The sequence below is a fragment of the Peromyscus maniculatus genome, chromosome 16, assembly GCF_049852395.1.
Source record: "Peromyscus maniculatus bairdii isolate BWxNUB_F1_BW_parent chromosome 16, HU_Pman_BW_mat_3.1, whole genome shotgun sequence".
Classification (NCBI taxonomy): Eukaryota; Metazoa; Chordata; class Mammalia; order Rodentia; family Cricetidae; genus Peromyscus; species Peromyscus maniculatus.
Genome location: NC_134867.1, coordinates 15,137,735 through 15,161,339, shown reverse-complemented (window position 1 = coordinate 15,161,339; position 23,605 = coordinate 15,137,735). Strand labels below are relative to the sequence as shown.

Genomic DNA, 23,605 nt, shown 5'->3' with positions numbered 1-23,605 from the left:
GAGCAGGATTGCTATATCCTGCGGGGAGACCATCCCCCACCACACCAGGTACAGCCTGACTCCTGAACAGTCAGGATACCCTTCCCTGCTGAAGCAGTTCCAGGCCTGACCCCCAAGCAGTCTGAAAAACTTCCCTTCCAGGGCTGAGCTGTCTCTGCAGCTCCAGTTGTCAGAGCTGTCCTAAGCAGCTCAAGTTGTTGCCTGACTCCCCAAGTAGTCAGGACACCTTTCACCAGAGTTACAAAACTTATATTGTTGGTGCCAAAACCGACCAAACCCACAGAGTTGCAACAAATTTATTTAAAGGTGGTACTCCACCACTACTCAGCTCAAAAAGATTTTTTATCCTTTCATATCATCCATTGGCTGCCAACTATGATATATAATTTTGTAAAAAGTGAGAATTACTGAGAGTGTAATATGAAATTTAAAAATAACCATGGCTGGGCTGAAGAGATGGTTCAGTGAGTATAGGCGCTTCTTGCCAAGCCTGGCAATCTGAGGCCAGCAGTTAAGAGTGCTTGTTGCTCTCCCAGAGAACCTGAGTTTGGTTCCCAGCACTGACATCAGGTGGCTCACACCCACATGAGTTACATACACACACACACACACACACACACACACACACACACACACACACACACGCTGCATGTATGTGCTTCTTTTGAGACCCCACTATGTCTCGCTGGCATCAGATCTGAACTGCCACATACACACCGGGAACTGAATTCAAGTACTCTGGAAGAGCAGCCAGTGTGCCCTTGACTATGGAGCTATCTCTCCATCCCCTTAAGTAACATTTTTAAAAATTGAATTTCTGGGCCGGGCGGTGGTGGCGCATGCCTTTAATCCCAGCACTCGGGAGGCAGAGCCAGGCGGATCTCTGTGAGTTTGAGGCCAGCCTGATCTCCAAAGCGAGTTCCAGGGAAAGGCGCAAGGCTACACAGAGAAACCCTGTCTCGAAAAACCAAAAAAAAAATTGAATTTCTGCCTGTTCCTGCGTGATTCTAGTAAAAAAATTCTAGTATGCTAAATACGAAACTGGAAATATGTGTACAGCCAACAGTAACAAGAAAATGGCGAGCCAACTGCACGCTGGTAAAAAAAATTACACGGTAGTTTTTTAAAGTTCATGACTGGCTATTTTGGGAAACATTTCCATCTTGAATTCCCATGAAAACAGAACTTTCCATCTCAGCAGGGGCATCTCCAGGAGGCCCAGGGTCGCCTGCTTCCAAACGCTGCACCTCCTCCTGCTCTGCGTGTGTCTGCTCGGTGCCGCCTTGCAGCTGAGTCTCTTGGTCTTCCACCTCCACAGGCTTATCAGCGGCTGGCACTCCAGCCTCATCTTCATTTTCGTGGAGAAAGCTGCAGATCATGTTGGGTCTGTAGGAGAAATCATTATCCTTCATCTGCAGCCACTCTACACCATCTACTGGGTGGGAGGTAAGCGGAACAAACAAGAAAGAAACAGAAATTTCAGTAAGTACATTTTCTTCTTAACCAACAACAGATATGGCACAGATGAAGAGCTGTTACAAGGGGCTGGTGGGGACGAAAATTTATACAACAACAGAAATCAGTACAATGCCTTATTAAAGAAAAAAAAAAAAAAAAAAAAAAGAGGACTGCTGGGCGGTGGTGGCACATGCCTTTAGTCCCAGCACTCGGGAGGCAGAGCCAGACGGATCTCTGTGAGTTCGAGGCCAGCCTGGTCTATAGAGTGAGCTCCAGGACAGGTACCAAAACTACACAGAGAAACCCTGTCTCGAAAAATCAAAAACAAAAAAAGAGGACCACTGTATGGTCTAGCTGTACCATTCCTTGATACACCAGGGAAGGATGTGAAGTCCGTCCAGCACAGAGATACTTGCACGTCTATGTTTATGGCTGCAGTATTCACAAGAGCCAAGATACGGAACCATGCTAAAGACCCATCAACAGGACAAACAAATACAGGGAGGATACAGCTTTCCTGGCCTCAAGTTCATTCCAAAGTATCTTCACCTTTAAAATCATTTTATTTTATGTTATCTTCATTTTTTGAGACAGGGTCTCACTATGTAGCCCTCGTTATGCAGATCAGGCTGGCCCCAAACTCACAAAGATCTGTCTCTTGAATGCTGTGATTAAAGGCAAGGGCCACGATGTCAGGCCTATCTATTTATTGATCTATCTATTTAATATTTGTGGCGCTTCCAAGACAGCTCAGCGGGGAAAGGCCCATGCCATGGAAGCTTGACACAAGTTTGATCCCCAGGCCCCACAGTGGGATGGCCAAACTCACCCCCAGGGTTATTCTCTGACGTCCACATCTGCACAACCCCCTGCTGCCAATAACAACTTCAAAAGTTTTAAACTTTAACTTCTTGGTATGTGGTATATGTGTGCATACATACATGTGCATGTGTGTTTAAGGCCAAAACTAGACATGCAACGTCTTTCTTAATCATTCTGCACCTGATTTTGTGAGAAGGGGGTCTCTCCGTGAACCTGGAACTCACTGATTCAGCCAGACTGACTCCACCTCCCTGTGCTGGGGTTAAAGGCACGGGCCACGCCAGGGTGCTGAGGACTGAGCTCTGCCCAATGAGCCGTCCCCGTCGGAAGGGAGAGGCAGTGTGTACTGTAATCCCAGTGCTAGGGAGGTGCTGACAGGAGGATCAGAAATTCCCCCAGCCTGGGCTGTAAGAGGTAAGACAGCCTGTCTAAAAAAAGAGTGGTATATATATAACACACAATGTAATTTTATTTAGCTATAAATTAGAATTAAATTAACATATGTAGGAAAATGGATGCAACTAAAATTCACTGTTAAGCAAAATAAGCTGGATGAAAACGACATGTATTGCATGCTTTTCCTCCTATGTGGGAGCCACAGTTAAACTGTAAGACATGAAAGCAGAAAGGGGCGGGGGAGGGAAGCCTAAACAGAGGGGCAGGGAAGACATCAGAAGGCCACGGGAGTCTGTGGCAAGTAAGCAAGAAGAACTCTGAGCCTGGCCTGGCCTCCCAAGGACAGGGTTGTACATAAGAGCCACACACCCAGTGCGGTGCTCAGTTTTACTATACTGTGGCTTATTAATATAGTGATCTCTAAAAGTCCAAGGAGTGTCCTGATAGCAATGTATCACTCCCTGCCAAAGCCTACACCAAGATCACCTGCTTTCTTTTTGTGTGTGTATATATATGAAACTCAGGACACTTTTTATTTTTGAGACAAAGTGTTTGAGCTCAGATCTTACTTCCGCTTGCCAAGTAGCTGAATCTGGCCTTGAACTCCTGATCTTCAGCTGCCTTCCCCCACCCCACAATGCACTGAGATTACAAGCAGGAGCCACCACATCGAGGTAGTACTAGGCATCGATCCAAGGGCCTCACGAATGCTGGGCGAGCGCTCTTGACCACTTAGCCACACTCCCAGCCCAAGAGACCCATCTTCAAAGAATGGAGTCAACGGACCTATGTTTTCTTCTCCTTCCTTCTTCTCCGTCAGAAGAGTCCTCGTCATGCTGAGTTTCTTCGTTGTGTGGCACTTGTACTTCAGCACGGTTCTGTCGGTCCCTTCCGGATCCACTAGGACATAAAAAGACCTTATTATAGGCTTCACGCCACCAGACCAAGGACGCATGACGAGGGAGTCGGTCTCAACTACTTCCTATGGACACAGCACAGGAAGGTCACACGGTAATTCATTATTCCTGCCCCACACGCAGAGAAATGACAGATAACATTGTCACTTGAAGGCACCAAAGGACCCAGACACCAACAGCTGTAAGGACAGGCACACGAAAACAAGGAGATTAGAGCAACAGGCGGGCAGACTCAAGCCCTGACATGGGAAACAGGGGTCAGGGGCTGGCCTGCAGGACAACGTCTACAATTCTATCACTCGATGAAGGTCCAGAATCAAATGCCCTACTTAAAGCTAGAGACTTGAGCGGGGATGTTCCCAATTAGAAAAGCCTGTGGAAAAAAAAAACACTGTGATATTGATGTCTAGAACAACAACCTTTAAAAGACTGTGGGCCAGGGGTTGGGGATTTAGCTCAGTGGTAGAGCACTTGCCTAGCAAGCACAAGGCCCTGGGTTCGATCCTCAGCTCAAAAAAAAAAAAAAAAAAAAAAAAAAAAAAGACTGTGGGCCCACACAGGTGAGAGAATGAGACTCTGGACCAAAGATGGGAAACACCAGAAATTTCCACACACTGCTCTGCCAAGCAAGAGCTCTGGCTACATGTCAACAGAGAACACAACATCTATCTACCTGAACCATCTGAAGCCCCGCTATTTTTAATACTCCAACATAGAATTTCATCTGGTTCCAACTGCTCATTTAGTTGAAGACAGCATACATTCCATTTTTATTCTCCTCCACCTCTCTTTTTACATTTTTTTTTTTTTGGAGGGGGAGGTCGTATAATTGTGGCTAAGGCCTCACACATGCTAAGTAAATGTTCTAGAGGGAAGCCACAACCAACCCCAGCCTCTTATTAAATCTCTCTCTTTTCCTAGCTCATCAATCTAGTTCTAGATACAAAGTTTGGAGACCGTTTCCCTATCCACACAAAGACATAAAGAATGGATATACCATACAACAGGAAAATAAACTCACACTATATATCATCAGGTATAAACTTCAAAATATAGCCAAATAAAAAAATACAGAATATCTTATATGGTATGTTACAATTTATAAAAACTTTTTGGTTTCTGTTTTGTTTTGCAGTATTAGGGACTGAATTCATGTGGCAAGGCAAGAATCTACCACAAAGCTAAACCCCAGCCTTGAGTTTGAAAATACACATGTATGTAATATACAACTAAGCACAGGAAAGCGAAACACCAAATTCAAAACAGTGATTATTTCTGGAGACAGAGGAACGGGTGTAAGCTAGGAACTGAGCACAGAGGGGCTTCACTCACATGTTGGGGGATGTTTCTGGGGTGCTGGGGACGGAACAGAGACTCCCCACGTGCTGCACAAACGCGTCCCCATTAAGCTTTACCTCTGACTCTGAGGCAGACTCTCACTGTGTAGCTCATTCAGGCCTGGACTCCTGAATAGCTGGGATCACAAGCCTGGGCAGTTTCTGTCACACTTTAAACTAGAGTCCACTTCAAATGACAAATGGGTACCTAATAGCCGTTTTTGTGTTCTTTAACTACATGTTTTATGTGTTGGTATGTGCACAGGGGTGCCACCGCACATGTGTGGAGGTCAGAGGACAACTTGCGAGAGAGAGTCAGTCTTCTCCTCCCCCCTCATGTCGTCAGGCCTGGCAGCAGGCACCTGTACCCTCGGAGCCACCTCGCCAGCCGGAGGTATTGTTTATCCTTGTTATCAGTTTCGTGAGACAGAGTCTGTCTCGCCATAATGCTGGCTGACCTGAATCCACTATGTTAAACCAGGCTGGCCTCGAATTCACAGACATCCCCAAGCCTCTGCCTTTCGAGTGCTAGATTAAGGTATGCCCAGCCTGAGATATTCGATTTCATTATTTTTTACACATAATGTATTTTTTAAAGAATTAATTGAATAAAACCTATAATGTTCTAGATTTTTAGATACCAAGTAAATACATCATGTAACTTTCTCTTTACACTAAAGGTTTAAAACTCTGATAAAACATTTAAATTGAGTCATTCCTGCCTGGGCTGGCCAGACAGGGAGGCAGATAAAAGTGATTGTCTTACAAGCCTGAAGAACTGAGTTTGACCCTAGAGCCCACGGTGGAAGGAGAGAGCTAACTCCTGAAAGTTGTCCTGTGACCTCCACATGTGTGCCGTGGTATATGCATTCCCGTACTCACATGTGTATACACAAATGCAAAATTAATAAATTCAAATTTTAAAAACAAAAAAGAGGAAACTCCTAACATTCCTTGTCATAATGCACTTTGTACAGTAAGAGTAACATTTCAAGCTACTTAACTCCATTCCTCTTACTTTTCAATTTCCAAATCAAGAGCAGAAAAAGCCGGGCGGTGGTGGCTCACGCCTTTAATCCCAGCACTCGGGAGGCAGAGTCAGGTGGATCTCTGTGAGTTCGAGGCCAGCCTGGTCTACAGAGTGAGTCCTAGGAAAGGCACAAAGCTACACAGAGAAACCCTGTCTCAATGAAAGAAAGAAAAAAAAAGGGTAGAAAAATTGATTTGTATAATTTGACAATCATGAAGTTGTATCTCCTAATAGTGCCAATACATTAAATACAGACATCTATTAATAAGAGACTGTGTAGTTTAAATAGCAGTTTGTTCATGTGTTCTCCAGGTACACTTGTAACTATGAATGTCAGTTGGCTTTTATGGCATGCAAAAATGCAGCTACTGTGGTACTAGTTTATTCACACCTGAAATATTGGAACGTGATGTTTGTCTTTTGCTTTTTAAGTAAGTCAAAGTTTGTGAATTTAAGAATCAGTAAATTTTATCAAAACAAAATGTTCAAGGTAGAAATAGGAAACAAAAAAAAAAAAGAATTTTTTTTTATGTATGTGTCCCTGTCTATATGTGGGAAGTGCTCTCTGAGGCCAGTCCCTCGGAGCTGGCGTTACGGGCACCTGTGAAGCACCCAACATGGTGAACTGAATTCTGGTCCTCCGCAAGAACAGCACAGGTTTTTAACTGCTGAGCCATCTCTCCAGCCCCCTACATTTACTATATATTGTATATCTGAAGCTAGGCATAGTAGTGTACCATGGCTGTTATTCCAGCACTAAGGAGGCATGAGGATTCTGAGTTCAAAGCCAGCCTGAGCTACAGCTGACCTGATACTAAGCAACAATAAACAAAATAAAAAACAAAAAGCAAAACACACAGTATATTTGAAACGATCTGTAGAAAAAGTTCGTCTAGCATAGCAATGACTTACTACGTTCAACACCTTCTTCAAATATAACACAGGTCCCAAGAGTATCTGCAGGAAAAGATGAAGGCAAATTAGGAAAGACAGCAGAAATACTCTGAAAGCCATCTGAAAAAGGAGCTTGTACGTCTGGCACTCCTACCTTCATATTCCCCAGCAAACACATAGCTGTCTACTTGCAGGATGGGCCGCTCGGTGTCAATTCCCTACAACAGATTAAAGGGCATAAAACACCATCATTAGATAAGGCCCCTGGAGCCGGGCGGTGGTGGCACAGGCCTTTAATCCCAGCACTCAGGAGGCAGAGACAGGAGATCTCTGTGAGGCAGACTGAGATCCAGGACAACCAGGACTGTTTCACTGAGAAGCCCTGTCTTGAAAAATCCAAAAAAAAAAAAAGCCCTCCAGGGCCATCAGGGTCACTCAGCAGGTAGGAGTGCTTGCTGCCAAACCTGAAGACCTGAGTTCAATCCCCGGAACCCACAGGGTTGAAGTACAGAACTGCCTTCTGCAAGCTGTCCTCTGACCTCCACAGGAACACCATGGCATGAATACAGTCACACACAACAGTAAATAAAATAAGCCGGGCGGTGGTGGCACACGCCTTTAATCCCAGCACTCGGGAGGCAGAGCCAGGCGGATCTCTGTGAGTTCGAGGCCAGCCTGGGCTACCAAGTGAGTTCCAGGAAAGGCGCAAAGCTACACAGAGAAACCCTGTCTCGAAAAACAAAATAAATAAATAAATAAATAAAATAAATGTAAGTTAAAGAAAAAAAAAAAAAAAAAGACAAAAGAAAAAGCAATGCCAAGTATGGATGGTGGCACACACCTGTAATCCCAGCACTCAAAGGTTGAGAATCACGAGTTCAAGAACAGCCTTAGCTGAGGCCATCCTCGATTACATCAGCCCTTGTCGAGAATTACTGGGGAAAAGGCAGGCAGATGGGAGAAGGATGAATATGATCAAGTATATTATGTGCATGGATAAGATTATCAGAATGAAACCTGTTGTGTACACAGTTATTACACACCTTCTATTTTTCTTTCTTTTTTTCTTGTTTGTTTGGTTTTTGGTTTTGAGACAGGTCCACCTGCCTCCGCCTCTCAAGGGCTGAGACTAAAGCATGTGACAAATCTGGTTTTCTTTCCTTTTTTTGAAGGTTTATTTTATTTTATTGTGGTTTTTTTCCCCCCATTTGTTTATTATGTATACAACATTCTGCCTGCAGGTGAGAAGAGGGCACCAGATCTCATTACGGATGGTTGTGAGCCACCATGTGGGTGCTGGGAATTGAACTCAGGACCTCTGGAAGAGCAGCCAGTGCTCTTAACTGCTGAGCTATCTCTCCAGCCCTATTTTATTGGTTTTTGGAGACAGGGTTTTTCTGCGTTGTCCTGGCTGTCCTGGAACTCATTCTGTAGACCAGGCTGGCCTTGAACTCACAAAGATCTGCCTACCTCTGCCTCCCTAGGGCTGGCACCAAAGACATGTACCACCACTGCCTAGCTTCTTAGGTTTTTTAAAGACAGGGCTTCCGGTAGCTCAGCTGGCCTAGAATGTGCTTTGTCATTAAGGATGACAGTGATCTTCTGATCTGCATGCCTTCGGCTCTCCAGTGCTGGCATCACAGAGGGCACCAAGACAGCCTACTTTAATGCTGTTTCTTGTAGTCTGATGAGTGAGGCATAGGTGTGAGCAACAGAGATACACCAAAGGCATGCCTGTAGTGATGTGCAGAACCTTGAGTGCAGGGGTAATGTGGGTGCTGGGCAACACTGCACACATGTCCACACTTAGACCAGAGTCTGGGTCCAGGCTAGTACTCGACTGTGGTACCAACTGAGACTGGGCCTACTAGAAAGAAGACAGGCTCCGCTTAGGCACAGCACTGGATAAGGCTTTTGTCCTAACACTGCCCCAAAAGTTCCATACAAGACGCTATCTTTTGCTCTCTTCTTTCTCTCCAACCACAACCACACATTCAGGCAATGAATCACGCATTTTCTTTACTCCCTGTTCTTTTGTTTTTGAAGATTTATTCAATCATGTATACAGTGTTCTGCCTGAGTGTATGCCTGCAGGCCAGAAGAGGGCACCAGATCTCATTATGGATGGTTGTGAGCCACCATTGAACTCAGGACCTCTGGAAGAACAGGCAATCAATGCCCTTAACCACTAAGCCATCTCTCCAGCCCCCTACCCTGTTCGGGAATGATCCTTAAGCTTGTAAGGTGGAATGAGGATAATTATCTTTGTGGACAAGTGTAACACTTTCATTCTTGTTTTAACTTTAAGAAAAACGCTAGGTGGTGGTGGTGCATGCCTTTATACTCAGCACTCAGGACGGGAGGCAGGCGGATTTCTGAGTTAGAGGCTAGCCTGGTCTACAGAGCAACTTCTAGGGCAGCTACACACAGAGAAACCCTGTCTCCAAAAACGAATAGAAAAAAAAAAGTAAGGGAGTGGGAGACACACACACACAGAGAGAAACAGAGAGAGAGACAGAGAGGAGAGAGACAGAGAGACAGAGACAGAGAGAGAGAGAGACAGAGAGAGGAAGAGAAAATCTACAACATTCTCTAAACTCAAAAGAAAGAAAATCTACAACATTCCCCAAATCCTAAGACTCACCAAAATCTTGCACTTGTTTTCACATTTGGAGAGAAAGTCTGAATCAATAATCCCTGACAATTCCACCAGAACAAACTGCTCCTGGTGGGAGAAAGGAAAGTTAACGCGGTGCACGGCCAGTGAGCTCGGGACGACCGACGGAAATGCCCCCAACCCCAATCCAACGAGGCCACCTTCGTGCAAACGGGATCTGGTTTCTGGTGGGCGCAGCGCACCCGCAGCACGGCCCAGACCCCCCCTACTCCTTCTGGAGAGGGAGACTAGACCCGGGGTCAGCCCTCCGGGGTCTGCAAGCCCGTGGGCCCCGGGGTCTGCAAGCCCGTGGGCCCCGGGGTCAGCCCTCCCCCGGGCCCCGGGGTCTGCAAGCCCGTGGGCTGTCCCCGGGCCTCCCTCCCGCCGTGCGCGCCCCGCACTCCCTTCCCCACCCGGGGCTGGCACAGCTATGACCGCCAACGCCGCAGGCCCTCGACCCACGCTTCCAACCTCCTCTATCTCCTCTTCCTCCTCCGCCTCCTCTTCCTCGCCCTCCCAACTGGGCTCCATCGCAGCCGCCGCAGCCCGCACACTCGGAGACTCCATCGCTGGCCACGCCCCCCGCGGCCGCCATCTTGGATACGGGCAGCGGCGTCCCGCAACCGGCTGTTGCCGCTCACGACGCACACACGCCTCGCCAGAAAGCAAGATGGCGGCGCCAGGCTTCCGCAGGGGAGCCACGTGAAGATTCAACGCACTTGGAGCTTTCGAGCTTGGGGGAATTTTAGATTTTTTTTTTTTTCTTTTTTAACCCCCTTTGGAGAACGTGGCTCACAGAGCCTGACCTTTCAGCTGCCTGAAATTCTGGATCTTAGAAACCAAACCTCACATATATTGCGTGCTTCACTTAAGACAAGAAAACCAGTTCGAGCCCAATGGAATGGCTGCCTACACCTGTCATCCCAGCAGCAAAGGAGGCTGAAGCAGGACTATTAATGCAAACCCAGGGCCAGGCTGGCTACACAGAATCAGGTGTACGCTTGATAAATGCAGCACCGAGGTTACCGAATGTTACTGGGGAGGGCGGGGCGGGGTGGATTCGGGACGAGCAACCCCAATCTCAAACAACAAAATGCAACCTGACACGCCGCACACCCTCTATCTTTACACTGGACCGGAAGCGGTTTTGAGTGCGCGCCTGAAGACACTCACGTGATTGGCTGTTATCCGTAATATGTTAATTAAGAACGGAAAGCTGAATTCGTTTGCAATATTTAAAACGATTTGTTTCAAAGTAACATACAAACTTCACTTTGAAAATGTATTTGGGCGTTACTGTTTAGAAGAGAATATTACGGGGAGGGGAGAGCGAGAGGAAGGTAAAGTCACCATCAGTGTGAAATGGGCTGTCGGCTGTGACTTGGCGGCGGTCGCCTGCTGGAACTTTAAGACTATACTTTCAGGGATCATTTCTATAGTTCGTTACTAGAGAAGTTTCTCTGACTGTGTAGAGCACCCGAGACCACGAGGAGGAGACGGAGCATTCTCCCCTGAGCGTGAAGCCGGCTCTTAGTGTTGCTTCCTGCAACTGCTACTTGCCATTGATGATCGTTCTTCTCTCCCTCGGGAGAGCGAGAGGGGGAGAATGCAGTCTGAGTGGTTTCTTTTATTTTCGGTCAAAAATTAGACGGTTCTTACTTACCTGGTTCTTCCTAGCATTTGATGGCTAAGTACTGCCAAGTTCTACTAGTACAATCCTTTATTTTGCTTTTCCTATGTTCATATTGCTACATCCCCAGCTACCGCCAATTTTCCATCTGACTTCCTACTTTTGTCTTATTTTTGTAGAATCTGCTGCTATTTTTCTTTTTCTTTTCTTTAGGTTTTTTTCGAGACAGTTTCTCTGTGTTTTGCTGCCTGTCCTGCATCTTGTTCTGGAGCTGGGCTTGAACTCAGAGGTCCGTCTGCCTCTGCCTCCGGCACTACTGCTTTTTTCACGTTTTTTTAGTGGTCAAGAACAAAACGGAAAGAAACTTTTCTATTAAAGAGCTATGTGTTAAATACACCGGGTCTTTTGCAAGCATAGTTGAAGTTATTTGGGGAGAAAGATTTGTGAGCAGGGGCTATTAATCTGAATTTTAGTAAATAAAAGTAATTAGAATACAGAATACGATTTCTGTATTTTTAAATACGATACTGGGCGTGATGTTAGTAAACCTGCCACACGGGGGCGACAAGTGATTTAACGATCTGCTCCTTCTTGCCCTTAAAAGTCCATTATGAAAAATGTACTTCATAGCAGAATTCTAGTAAAAGGAGCCTTTAGGGTTAAAGTCTTGTTTCAGAAATGAACATTTTGCACCTACATAAGAGTTTTCTATTCAGGGACAATACGTTTTTGTTTGTTTTAAACGTGTACCTTCCTTGGATGAGAAAACCAAGTGCAAGACTGGGAATGTAACTCAGTAGAGCGTTCGCCTGGCACCTTGGGAAACCCTTGGTCCACCCGCCAATGGGGTGGGGCGGGGCGGGGCGGGGCGGGGCGGGGCGGGGCGGGCGACTAAGTGCTGGATAAGCAAGACATCTTCAAATGTCAGCTGCATCACAGTGAGCTGGAAGGCTTCACCAGGTAGCAAGTGAACAGTTCTACCAAGGTCCCAGTTACTGATGCTCTGGTCTAAGTAACCGAATTGGGATCCTACTCCATTAGATCACAATAGCAAAGAGCCATTCGCCAGCAGCCACGTACAACTAAATACTGAGATCGTGCTAAGTATTCCAGCTTGCAAGAGAGTAATAATAGTCGTGAAAGTAAATTCAATTTATTTTCGTTTTATTACTTACATGTGTATTGGTGTTTTGCCTGTATAGGTCTGTCCAGCACACATTAAAATAAAAATGGCTGGGTGTGGTGGCATCAACCTTTAATACCAGCATTTGGGACAAAAGAGAAGGTGGATGGATCTCTGTGCATTTGAGACCAGACTGGTTTACATAGTGAATTCTAGACCAGCCAAGTGAGATACAGTTCAAAAGAAAGAAAGAAAGAAAAGGGGGGGGGGTGGAGGAGATCATAAATTTTGCATAACTATTTAAGATTCCAGAGTCATAAAATTTCTCTGACTCCAGTTGAGGGATGTGGCTCAGTTAGCAGAGTGCTTGCATAGCATGCAGGGAGCCCTGGGTTCATCCCTGGCAATACGTAAACAGGGTGTGGTGGTACAGCCTATGATCTCTGGAGGAGGCAAAAGGACCAGATGTTCAAGGTCATCTATGAGCCAGCCGGTGGTGGGGCACATCTTTAATCCCAGCACTTTGGTTGCATAGACAGGCAGATCTCTGAGTTTGAGGCCAGCCTGATCTACAGATCGAGTTCCAGAACAGCCAAGGCTACTACAGAGAAACCCATTTGAGGAGGGGTGGAGAGGTCATCTTTGGCTATGTAGAATGGGCTATATGAGAGGCTCTCCCTTAAAAAAGTATTCTCTGATATGTGAAGAGAAAAACTTCAGGCTGCTTACAGGGGCTGGGGAGGTAGTTCGTCTGGTAGAGTGGCTGGTATGCACAAAACCCTGAGTTTGCTTTTTAGCATTTCATAAACTGGCCGATATGACTCAGGAAGGAGATGGAGGCCCATTGTACACTACGAGGAAGGAGAGAGACAACATTTATGGGTTCCAAAGATTTTAATAATCACCACATAATCGAGTCACTCACTGATCAGTAAGGGCTGCCTGCAAGGACTCGGGAGCCTGGTTTCTCCTGTCAGCCCCAAGCACAGGCAGAAGCAGGGTTTATAAGCCCAAAAATCATAACATTTGTTGCCAAGTTACAGTTACAATTTTCACCAATCAGGAATCAAAGGTCGGGGACTTTCCTTGTGTGACATCGTCAACTGACACAGAATGTAAGCCTTTCAGTCCAACCAATCAGATTCATTTGTTATTTCTGTTGTTGGGATCAGCCATAACGGCTTAGAGAACTAAAGGTACATAACGACTATTTCTATGGTTGAGGGAGGAGGCTGATCAGCCATTAGAAAGTTCTCAGCTCCCTAGGGCTTGGGAACCTGAACTTTATTTCACCTTACAGGTAAAATGGAGTCTGAAGTCAAAATGGCAGCACTCAGGCCAAGGTGCTTTTCCCTGTTCCCTTTATAATGAATGAATGAATTCATGTGTGCTCAGCCCCCACTGCCTAGGGAATGGTACTGCCCAAGGATGGGTCTTCCCACATCAATCAAATAATCAAGACAATCCTCCATGAACATGTTCACTGGGCAACCAATCCCCACAATCCCTCTATCTAGGAGATTGTAGATTATGTTAAGCTGACAACTGAAACTGACTATTTGGTTGGAACCTCCAGCTCACCCCTGCATGATCAGGAAAGCCCCCCCCCTTTTTTTTTTAAATTTATTTATCATATATACAGAAGAGGGCACCAGATCTCATTACAGATGGTTGTGAGCCACCATGTGGGTGCTGGCAATTGAACTCAGAACCTCTGGAAGAGAAGTCGGTGCTCTTAACCTCTGAGCCATCTCTTCAGCCCCAAAAGCCTCATTCGTGTCTCTCTCTCCAAACCCAGAGCATTCAAAGAGTCTCTGAACAGAGGAAAGATGCCAACAAGTCTAGTTCCAAATTCTTGGAGGCTACTGCAGATCCTCCCCTGAAGTTGCAGGCCACCCAAGTTCCCGCCTAAAGTGTTCAGCTTTGACCACACTTGGGCACAAACCCAGCTTGTGGTGGACACATCATCACCCTCCCCTGTGGTAGTATTCTAATTGTACTGAAATGTGATTTTGATTGTATGTTAATAAATAAAGTTGCCCGGGGGTCAGAGCTATTAGAGCCATAGAAAGAGCATGGCGGTGGTGGCACACGCCTTTAATCCTATAGATCCCTGTGTGTTCAGGGATACAGCCAGCATTGGAGACATACGCCTTTAAGACCTAGAGGGATGTACATACAGACAGTGACGAAGCAGTCACGTGTTTGGGTTTACAACCAGTGAGAAGGCAGAATGACTTGGAAACGACAGACAGACAAGGAAATAGCTCTCTATCGGGAAGCTGGGACACAGCAGGAGGAAGGGTGAGATTTTAGCTCTGAGCTCTGACCTCTTGGCTTTCTCTTTTACATTGTTTCTGTGTTTCTTATTTAATAAGACGGTTGGTTACATCTACACTCCCCTGCAACCTATAAAAGAACCACTGCTTTCATTTTGGGGCATGGCTTCTCCAACCTCAATCCCTGGGACTGGAGAGCCTGCCCAGCAGTTGCTTTGCTCAAATAAACCTGTTGTTACATTTTCAGTTTGGCTTGATCTGGCTTACTGCATCAGTGGAGAAACCTATTATGGGATGGGGAGTGGGAACAGAAAACCTTTTACTGACCGCCACAGAGCTATATTCCTTAAGTGTATTCTCCTGCCCATCTTTTATTTTTTTAATTTTTTTATTATTTATTTATTTATTTATTTATTTTTGTTTTGTTTTGTTTTTCAAGACAGGGTTTCTCTGTGTAGCTTTGTGCCTTTCCTGGAACTCACCCTGTAGTCCAGGCTGGGCTTGAACTCACAGAGATCCACCTGCCTCTGCCTCCTGAGTGCTGGGATTAAAGGCCTGCCCACCTTTTAAATTTGTCTCTGCTCTTAGAGGCACTTCAGTGGGAAAGTCTGAGAAATACTGAAATATTGCTTAAAAAGTAAATGATGTTTTGTAAGTGGGCCTGAAGTGAAGGGCTGCCATTTCAGTACTCAGAGAATGGGGCAGGAGGATCCCCAGTTTGAGGTCAGCCAGGTGACTTAGTTAGACCCTATCTCAAAATAAAAATAAAATGAGGAGGTATAGCCCAGAGGCTGACATAGCCTAGCGTGTGTGAAGACCAGGTTCAATCACCAGCACCCAAACCGACACCGGTGAAGAGACGAAGCTTGGACTAGCATGGTTCATTTGTAGCCGAAGCATGCGACACGTCAGCAGCCCCTCTGATGTGCGGTAGAGGTGGTGGGACTTAGCTTCTAATTGGATGAAGGGGAGCAGATGAGAACATTTTAAATTATTATCCGGGTGTGGTAGTGGACACCTCTAATCCCAGACTCAGGAGGCTGAATGAGAAGGGTTACAAAAGGCCAGCCTGGAAAACTCATCCAGAGCCTGTCTTTAAAATCAAACACATGCCCTGGGAGACAGTGGCGCACGCCTTTAATCCCAGCACTTGGGAGGCAGAAGCAGGCGGATCTCTGAGTTTAAGGTCAGTCTGGTCTACAGAGCGAGATCCAGAACAGCCAGTACTACACAGAGAAACCCTGTCTTGAAAAACCAAAATAAATAGGTTACATGTATTTAAAGTTTTAATCTCATTTATTACCAGTGTGTATGTGCACATGCTTGGGTAGTACATGTGTTTGCACCTGAAACAATTCAAATGTGGACGTCGGAAGACACCTTTGTGTGTCTTTGTGTCTCTCCTACCTTTACATGGATTCCAGGAATAGACCTCAGGTCATCAGTTGTTACAATAAGCCAGTGCTTAGAGGCCACAACTCCTTTGGTGATGAATATCAGATATCCTGTATATCAGATATTTACATTATTTATTTATTTATTTATTTTGATTTTTTCGAGACAGGGTTTCTATGTGTAGCTTTGTGTCTTTCCTGGGACTCACTTGGTAGTCCAGGCTGGCCTCGAACTCACAGAGATCCGCCTGGCTCTGCCTCCCGAGTGCTGGGATTAAAGGCGTGCGCCGCCGCCCAGCTACATTATAATTTATAACAGTAGAAAAACTACAGTTAGGAAGTAGCAACAAAATAATTTTATGGTTGGGGGTCACCACAACTGCATTAAAGGGTCGCAGCAATAGGAAGGTTGATACCCACTGCAAACCATCCCACCAGTTCCTGTCTCAAAACAAAAAGCAAAAAAAGAGCTGGGCCAAGGACAGCTGGAGATGTGACTGAGTTGGTAGAGTATTTTCTTAGGATGCATGAAGCCAGAGGTTTGACCCTCAATGCCATGTAAAACCAGAAACGATGGTACAGCCTCAAAATCCTAGTACATGAGAAGTGGAGGCAGGAGGGTCAGACATTCAAGGTCAGCTGGGCATAGTGATACAAGTCTTTATTTAGTGCCAGCATTGCAGAAGCAGAGGCAGACAGATCTCTGTGAGTTCCAGGCCAGCCAGAGCTCACAGTGAGACCCTTTCTCAAAGAAGCAAGCAAGCAAACACAAGTTCAGGGTTATCTTCGGCTACCTAACAAGTCTGCTGCCATCCTGGGCTATCTATGTGAGAGCCTGTTTCAAAAGTAAACTAAGGGTACTGGAGATGGCTCTACAGTTAAGAGCAACTCCAGGGCAGGGCGGTGGTGGCGCACGCCTTTAATCCCAGCACTCGGGAGGCAGAGCCAGGTGGATCTTTGTGAGTTCGAGGCCAGCCTGGGCTACAGAGTGAGTTCCAGGACAGGCTCCAAAGCTACACAGAGAAACCCTGTCTCGAAAAACCAAAAAAAAAAAAAAAAAAAAAAAAAAAAAAAAAAAAAAAAAAAAAAAAGGGGAACTCCAGATCCAGGAGAGCTAACGCCTCTGCCTATGTGGATACCTGCACTCACATGCAATACCTACATGCAATCACGCACACTTCCACATAATTAAAAAAAATTGCACTCACATGCAATACCTACATGCAATCACACACACTTCCACATGATTAAAAATAATAAAAGTAAACCTTTATTTTAAAAAGCAAACTAAGGGACCAGTAACATGGCTTGTAGCAGGCTTTTTTGAACTGCCAGCCCCCAAATCATGACACAGAGACTTATTATTGATTATAAATGCTCAGCCTTAGCTTAGGCTTGTTTCTAGTTAGGTTTTTTTTAATTTAATTAACAAATTTCTATTCATCTATGTATTTCCTGAGGCTTATTTACCTCCTCTATGTACTGTCCATCCTGCTTTCCTGCTTCCTCTGAATGGCTGGCTGGCCCCCCTTTTCTCTCTGCCTGCCAGCCCTGCCTGTCCCTCTTCTGCCTAGCTATTGACCATCCAACTTTTTATTAGACCAATCAGGTGCCTTATGCAGGCAAGGTGAAACAGCAACACATCTTTACATAGTTAAACAAATGCAACATGCAACATAAACAAAAGCAGCACACCCTTATGTAATTAAGTAAATGCAGCATAAACAAATGCAACACATCTTTACATAGTTAAGCTGATAGTCCACAACAATGACTCAGCAGGTGAAGGCACTTACCAGGTAAGCCTAGCAAACAGTTCAATCAGTCCTGGACTGAAGTGGAAGGAAAGAGCTGACTCCACAGGAGTGCCCACCGACCTCTACACACGTGCTGTGGCATTTGTGCCCTCCGCACACACATCACATATAACACATACACAACTTTTTTAAAGAAGTCAGATAGAGCTCAGCGGTTAAGAGCACCTAGTTAGGTCCCCACCACTCACATCAGGTGGCTCACAGCCACCTGCAGCTCCAGTTCAGGGCCTGTGATCCCTTCTGGGCTCTGAGGCATGTGCACAAGGTACACATAAACTCACCCAGGCACACACACATAAATATGAATCAAAAATGAATATTTTAAAAAGTCAAATAAGGGGCTGGAGAGATGGCTCCGCGGTTAAGAGCACTGTCTGTTCTTCCAGAGGTCCTGAGTTCAATTCCCAACAACCACATGGTGGCTCACAACCATCTGTAATGAGATCTGCCGCCCTCTTCTGGCCTGCAGTCATAAATGCTGTATACATAATAAATAAAACTTTAAAACAAAAAATGTCAAATAAAATAATAAAAGCAAAATGTACAGAGTGTTCCAAAAAGTTTATTTGTCATGATAAGTCATAAGGCATGAGGGCTGCCAGTGGAGGAGACACTGGCAATGGTATGTGGGGTGACTCAGAATAGGAAGCTGCTTTGGGGAGGACCAGAGGACCCTGGGTGAGTCAAAGACCAAAGAATAGAAGATGTGTCAGAGACAAAGCTTCTCAGAGTAAGGCTTGGGGACTGCCGTGATGATGAGGCCAATAAAAGAAAGGGCTCACTTCACCTCTGCTGGGTGGAGTTTGGACTTCGGTCTTTCCCAGGACTAGGCAGTTTGGTTTGGAGCTAGGTTTTGAGGCTTCTGCCCATCGCCACGGAGCCATCGGAGACACTTGACCCCAGTGTGAACCGGAGATCGCCTCAGGTGAACTACCAACAAGAGTCCTCTGATGACTCAGAAGCCAAAAATGTTAGCAAAGGATCTGAGAAAGCTGACCCTTACCCAAGAAGCTTTTTCCACTCGACCAGGATGTCAACACAAGGGAAAGAGCAGGAGGTTGAGGACAGACATGAAAAAATCTTGAGGGAGGTTCAGTGCGCCTTTCCCAAGACAAGGGTCCAGACGTCACTGTCAGTAAAGAATGATCCTATCACAAAGGTGAAAAGATGTACGCAGACTAAAGAAAAACTAAGACGTCTTAATAGAAATGAGTACGAGGAAAATAGTGGGCCATTTATGCCTGTACCTTGGGTGGTATCCTTCTGAGAATGCCGGAATAGGGAAAAAATAAGACAGTCAATTTAGACCTAAATTGTCAACACAGTCCTTACTGCTGCTAATGCCATGCAGCAATTGTGGAAGCTATTCCTTGAGATTAAACTGTCCAGCAGTCATCATGGACAATCTCTGCAGGAGTCTGTGATATTACAGTTCTTCCATTTTTCCTATGCTGAGGGAGTGCTTCCAAACTTGTCTATATGGAATGTGTGAAGTTTGAGTGCATGTGGCTGATCTCATTATATCATTCTTTAAGTTGACCCAGAGAAGCAAGGGTGAGCCTCAAGTCTTCTGTGAGCTCTAGATGCCTCAAGTCTGAGATTAAATGCAATAACTTGAAAGAATGTAAATAGAATTTGGGGTTGTCTGGTTAGAAGGCAATAATTGAAGTAGATCTTTGGATTTTCTATCTCACAAGAAATTTGTAATAAAGGCAATCTTGTCTGAATTTTTAGTAATAAAAATACAGAATAGATTAAAGGGATGGGGAAACGGAATTGAAAATCTTTAGTTATGAGCCCACGAGAGTCAGTTCAGATGAATGGCATTGGTAACATGAGGTAGCTTGCCCTAGTTGTCTGTCTAAACAGATAAAAGGATGATTAACCAGGCCGGTGGTTTTCAAGGGTGGTTCCCAGGGCATTGTATTCAACATTAGCTGGGATTATGTCAAAAATGCAAATTTTCAGGCCCTACCCAAGAATGCTAAATAACAACTCCTGGGAAGACCCGAATTGGTGGCTTAAAATCTCCAGGACATTTTGATGCTCAGTGAAATTTGAAAACTGAGTCAGGCCTAGTCAGATTCTTTTTTTCTTTTTTTTTTTTCTCTGACAAGAATTTGGACTGGGACGTAGAAGAGTCAGTCTGCTAGCTGTGAGGAAGAGAGGTTGAACATTGGCTAACGTGAGGTTATGAGTCAGCTGAACTTATGAGTCAGCAGAAGTCATGAATACATGGGGTGGTTGGCTCACAGTCACAGACACAGAGAAGGATGGCAACACACGCCTTCATGGTGGGGAGACCTGCATGCATGCCTGCGGCAGGCAGGAGAAACACAGCAGCCCAGCTGTGTGCACAGACCTCGCTTCTTTCCATTAATTCCCAGCCATATTGCTGCTGTTCATTTCCTCTGATAATCTTGTCTCGTGTATAGCCTTAAAATACACTTTCCATTATTGGAGGTAGCCTAAGTTAATCTATGTTCTTAAATATGTTTTCAGAATTTGAACTATGTGTGTATGTGTTTATGTGCATGTGAGTGCCGGTGCCTGAGAATGCCAGAAGAGGGCGCCAGATTCCCTGGAGCTGGAATGTGGGTCCTCTACAAGAGCACGCACTCTTAACCACTGCTCTCTCTCCAGGCCCTGAATCTATGTTCTTAAAACAAAAAAAGATGATATGGCTCCAAAGCCTAATGAGCAGAAGTATAAGTTAATTAAAAGAATGACTAATTTTTTAGGTTTTTTTGTTTGTTTGTTTTTCAAGACAGGGTTTCTCTGTGTAGCTTTGCACCTCTCCTGGAACTCACTTGGTAGCCCAGGGTGGCCTTGAACTCACAGAGATCTGCCTGGCTCTGCCTCCAGTGCTGGGATTAAAGGCGTGTGCCACCACCGCCTGGCAAATTTTTTGTTTTATTTTACCATTTATTTATTATTTTGAAACAGGGTCTCATGTAGCTATGTAGTTGAAGTTGACCTTGAATTTCTGATCCTCCTGTTTCCAGGAATTCTGGGAATACCAGTGTGTGCCAGCACTCCAGGTTTATACAGTGTTGCGGATTGAACCTAGGGTTTCATATATTAGTGGATATGAAGCTTTCTACAGACTGACCAGTGTGTGCTTGTGTCTACACTGCATGTGAAGGCCAGCCGTCAGCCTTAAGTGTTTCTCAGAAAGCCCGTCCACCCTGGGTTTTCTTCATTTTCACTACATTTTACTATTTGTTTGGGCAGGGGCATGTAACCCAGCACCGGGAGGTCAGAGTTCAACCTGCTGGAGTCAGTACTCTATTTGCGGAACATGCATCCCGGAAGTCAAACTCAGGTTGTCAGCTTTGGCAGCAGGTGTCTTTACCTGCTGGGCCATCTTGCTAGCTCCACCCACCCACTTTGTGTTTTTGAAAGAGAATCTCTCACTAGGCCCCAACACTCATCAATTACAGTAGCATGGTTTGCCAGTGAGCCCCAGAAATCCTGTGTCTGCCTCCCCAGCACTGAGATTTACAAGAACACATCGCTATGCACAGCTTTTTGCTTTGTTGGTTTTTGTCTTTGAAATAGGGTCTCTCTATGTAGCCCTGGCTGGCCTGGAACTTTCTATGTATAGAACTCCACCTCCTTCAGCTTCCAGAGTTCTGGTACTAAAGGCTTGTGCTACCACATCTGGATCATGCCCAGCTTTTATTTGTTCTTTCTCTTTTTATTTCCTTTTCCTGTGTGTTGGGGGGGGCGGGGGGGGGGGGGCGGAGTTTCACCTGACTGGCCTGGAACTTAGAGATCTGTCATGCCTAGCTTTTTTTTTTTTTCAAGATTTTTAAAATTTATTTTATGTAGATTGATGTGAAGGTGTCAGATTCCCTGGATCTCGAGTTACAGACAGTTGTTGCCATATGGGTGCTGGGAATTGAACCCAGGTCCTCTGGAAGAGCAGCCCATGGCTCTTAACCACAGAGCCATCTCTCCAGCCCCCAGTGCCTGACTTTTTAATGCTTGCTGGGATTCACCTCAGGTCTTCCTGATTGTGTGGCAAACACTTTACCAACTGAGCCATCCCTGGCACAATTTTTTTGTTGTTTGTTTGGGTTGGGTTTTGGTTTGCTTGTTTGTTTTGTTTTCGTTTTTTGAGACAGGGTTTCACCATGTAGCCCTTGGCTGATCTGAAACTCACTACATAGACCAGGCTGGCTTTGAACTCCTAGAGACTCCCTTGCCTTGGCTTCCTGAGTGTGGAACACCATGCCTGTTAGGTTGTTGTTGTCTTTGTTTTCGTTTTTTTAAGACAGAGTCTAGTGTGCTCTAGGCTAGCCTGAAGCTGTCATGTAGCAGGGACTGACCTAGAACTCCTGATCTTCTTGTTCCTATCTCCCAAGGACTAGGATAATAAGTGTGAACCATAACCAGGTGTGGTGGGCACACACCTTTAATCCCAGCACTCAGGAAGCAGAGGCAGGCAGATCTCTGAGTTCAGGCCAGCCTGGTCTACAGAGGAATTCCAGAACAGCCCAGACTACACAGAGAAACCCTGTCTTGAAAAACAACAACAAAAACAAACAAACACAAAGTGTGAACCCTGATGCTCAGGAATGTTGTCTATTTGTTTATTTAGTTATGTATATATTTGTCATTATTGTTATCATTGACACAGGGACTCTGTAGCCCAGGCTGGCCTAGAACTCACTGTGTAACCCAAACTGGCTTGGAACTATCAAGAATTCTCCTGTCTCTGCCTCCCGAGGGCTGAGATTATGTGTGTTATTTCTCCTGCCTGGCCAGTATTACCAATAGTTTGACCTGGGCCCGATGTGGTGGCAAGCACCTTTAGTACTAGCACTCAGAGGTAGGTGGGTCTCTGTGGTCTGTTTATCGAGTTCCAGGCTAGCCAGGGCTACACAGTGAGACCTTGCCTCACATAGATAGATAGATAGATAGATAGATAGATAGATAGATAGATAGATAGATAGATAGAGTTTGGTCTTATAGAATTAATATTTTATTATTAACATCTTTCAAAAAAGGATGTTAAAGTTCTAAAAACAAAATTGTGGGGGTGAGTGTATATAGCTCAGTGGTAGAACATATACATATACCCTGAGGCCCTGGGTGCCATAACTCCCTAGCACCAAAAAGAAGAAAAGGCTAGCATGGTGGCACACACCTTTAATCCCACTGCTCAGGAGGCAGAGGCAGGCAGATCTGTGAGTTCGAGGCCAGGTTGGTTTACACAGTGAGTTCTAGGACAGCCAGGGGCTACACAGAGAAGCCCTGTCTTGAAAAAAAAAAATAAAAGAAATTGAAAATAAAAGGAGGAGGAGGGGGAGGAGGGAGGGAGACAACCGTTGTGCTTAGACGGTCAGAAGCTTTAAATGTCGATGACAAGTCGATGGGTATCAGAACCTCAAATGCCATATCACAGTTTACACCCTTCCTTTTCAGCCGACAGCGGCGCTCTCCTAACCACCGTTGATCAGCGCCCTGCTCTCTCTCCGGGGTCAGGCATTTGCAAGTCTTTCCTCCAGGCTCTCTGCTGCTCTTGCTGCAGGAGCCTCATCCTGCGTCTCCAACCCGCCCTCGGTCCCTGAGCCACAACTCTGAGCCACATTGCTTGCACTGCTTTACGTGTGTTAGCTCTTGTGCGTGTGTGTTCTTGACCGCGTTTTAAACGCCTTGAGTCGGTTTCTTTCCTGTCTCCCTTGGTCAGTGCCATGTTTCCCCTGTGCTGCTGAACTGATGAATGGGTAGTTGTCTTGATTATAGGGTATGGAGTCTGCTTACCTCGGAGGAATGTCCTTATATTTATTTATTGTATTGGCATGAGAATTTTGCTTACATGGGTGTCTGTGTATCATGTGCTG

The 23,605-nt window shown here is 45.5% G+C and overlaps 1 protein-coding gene and 1 non-coding gene across 3 annotated transcripts; one reads left to right on the top strand and one right to left on the bottom strand.

The window, feature by feature from the left end:
• Window positions 1–280: 280 nt before the first annotated feature.
• Window positions 281–10,135, bottom strand: Gtf3c6 (general transcription factor IIIC subunit 6). Of its 2 annotated transcripts, none has more exons than XM_016001364.3 (6): window positions 9,982–10,135; window positions 9,499–9,579; window positions 7,009–7,072; window positions 6,873–6,917; window positions 3,463–3,576; window positions 281–1,435 (listed from the first exon to the last, which is right to left on the bottom strand). In XM_016001364.3, exons 1-6 carry the CDS (start codon window positions 10,075–10,077, stop codon window positions 1,131–1,133), a joined length of 705 nt encoding a protein of 234 aa, XP_015856850.1. In that variant the 5' UTR covers window positions 10,078–10,135; the 3' UTR covers window positions 281–1,130. The 2 variants fall into 2 exon arrangements, with proteins under 2 accessions (XP_015856850.1, XP_006982852.1); XM_006982790.4 differs by having other exon boundaries at window positions 281–1,432; window positions 9,982–10,134.
• A 783-nt stretch (window positions 10,136–10,918) lies between these two features.
• Window positions 10,919–11,132, top strand: LOC121823306 (small nucleolar RNA U3). Its single transcript, XR_006064717.1, has one exon. It is a non-coding gene; the product is annotated as a small nucleolar RNA U3 (small nucleolar RNA).
• The last annotated feature ends 12,473 nt before the right edge of the window (window positions 11,133–23,605 follow it).

What these genes read in the sequence shown, in the direction of transcription:
- Gtf3c6 (XM_016001364.3), bottom strand. Translation starts at nt 10,077, where the DNA reads ATGGAGTCTCCGAGTGTGCGGGCTGCGGCGGCTGCGATGGAGCCCAGT. An exon ending in AGGAAGAGGAGATAGAGGAG is followed by an intron (nt 9,580 to 9,981) that starts GTTGGAAGCGTG and finishes TTCTCCCACCAG; the next exon opens with GAGCAGTTTGTTCTGGTGGA. An exon ending in AAAACAAGTGCAAGATTTTG is followed by an intron (nt 7,073 to 9,498) that starts GTGAGTCTTAGG and finishes AATCTGTTGTAG; the next exon opens with GGAATTGACACCGAGCGGCC.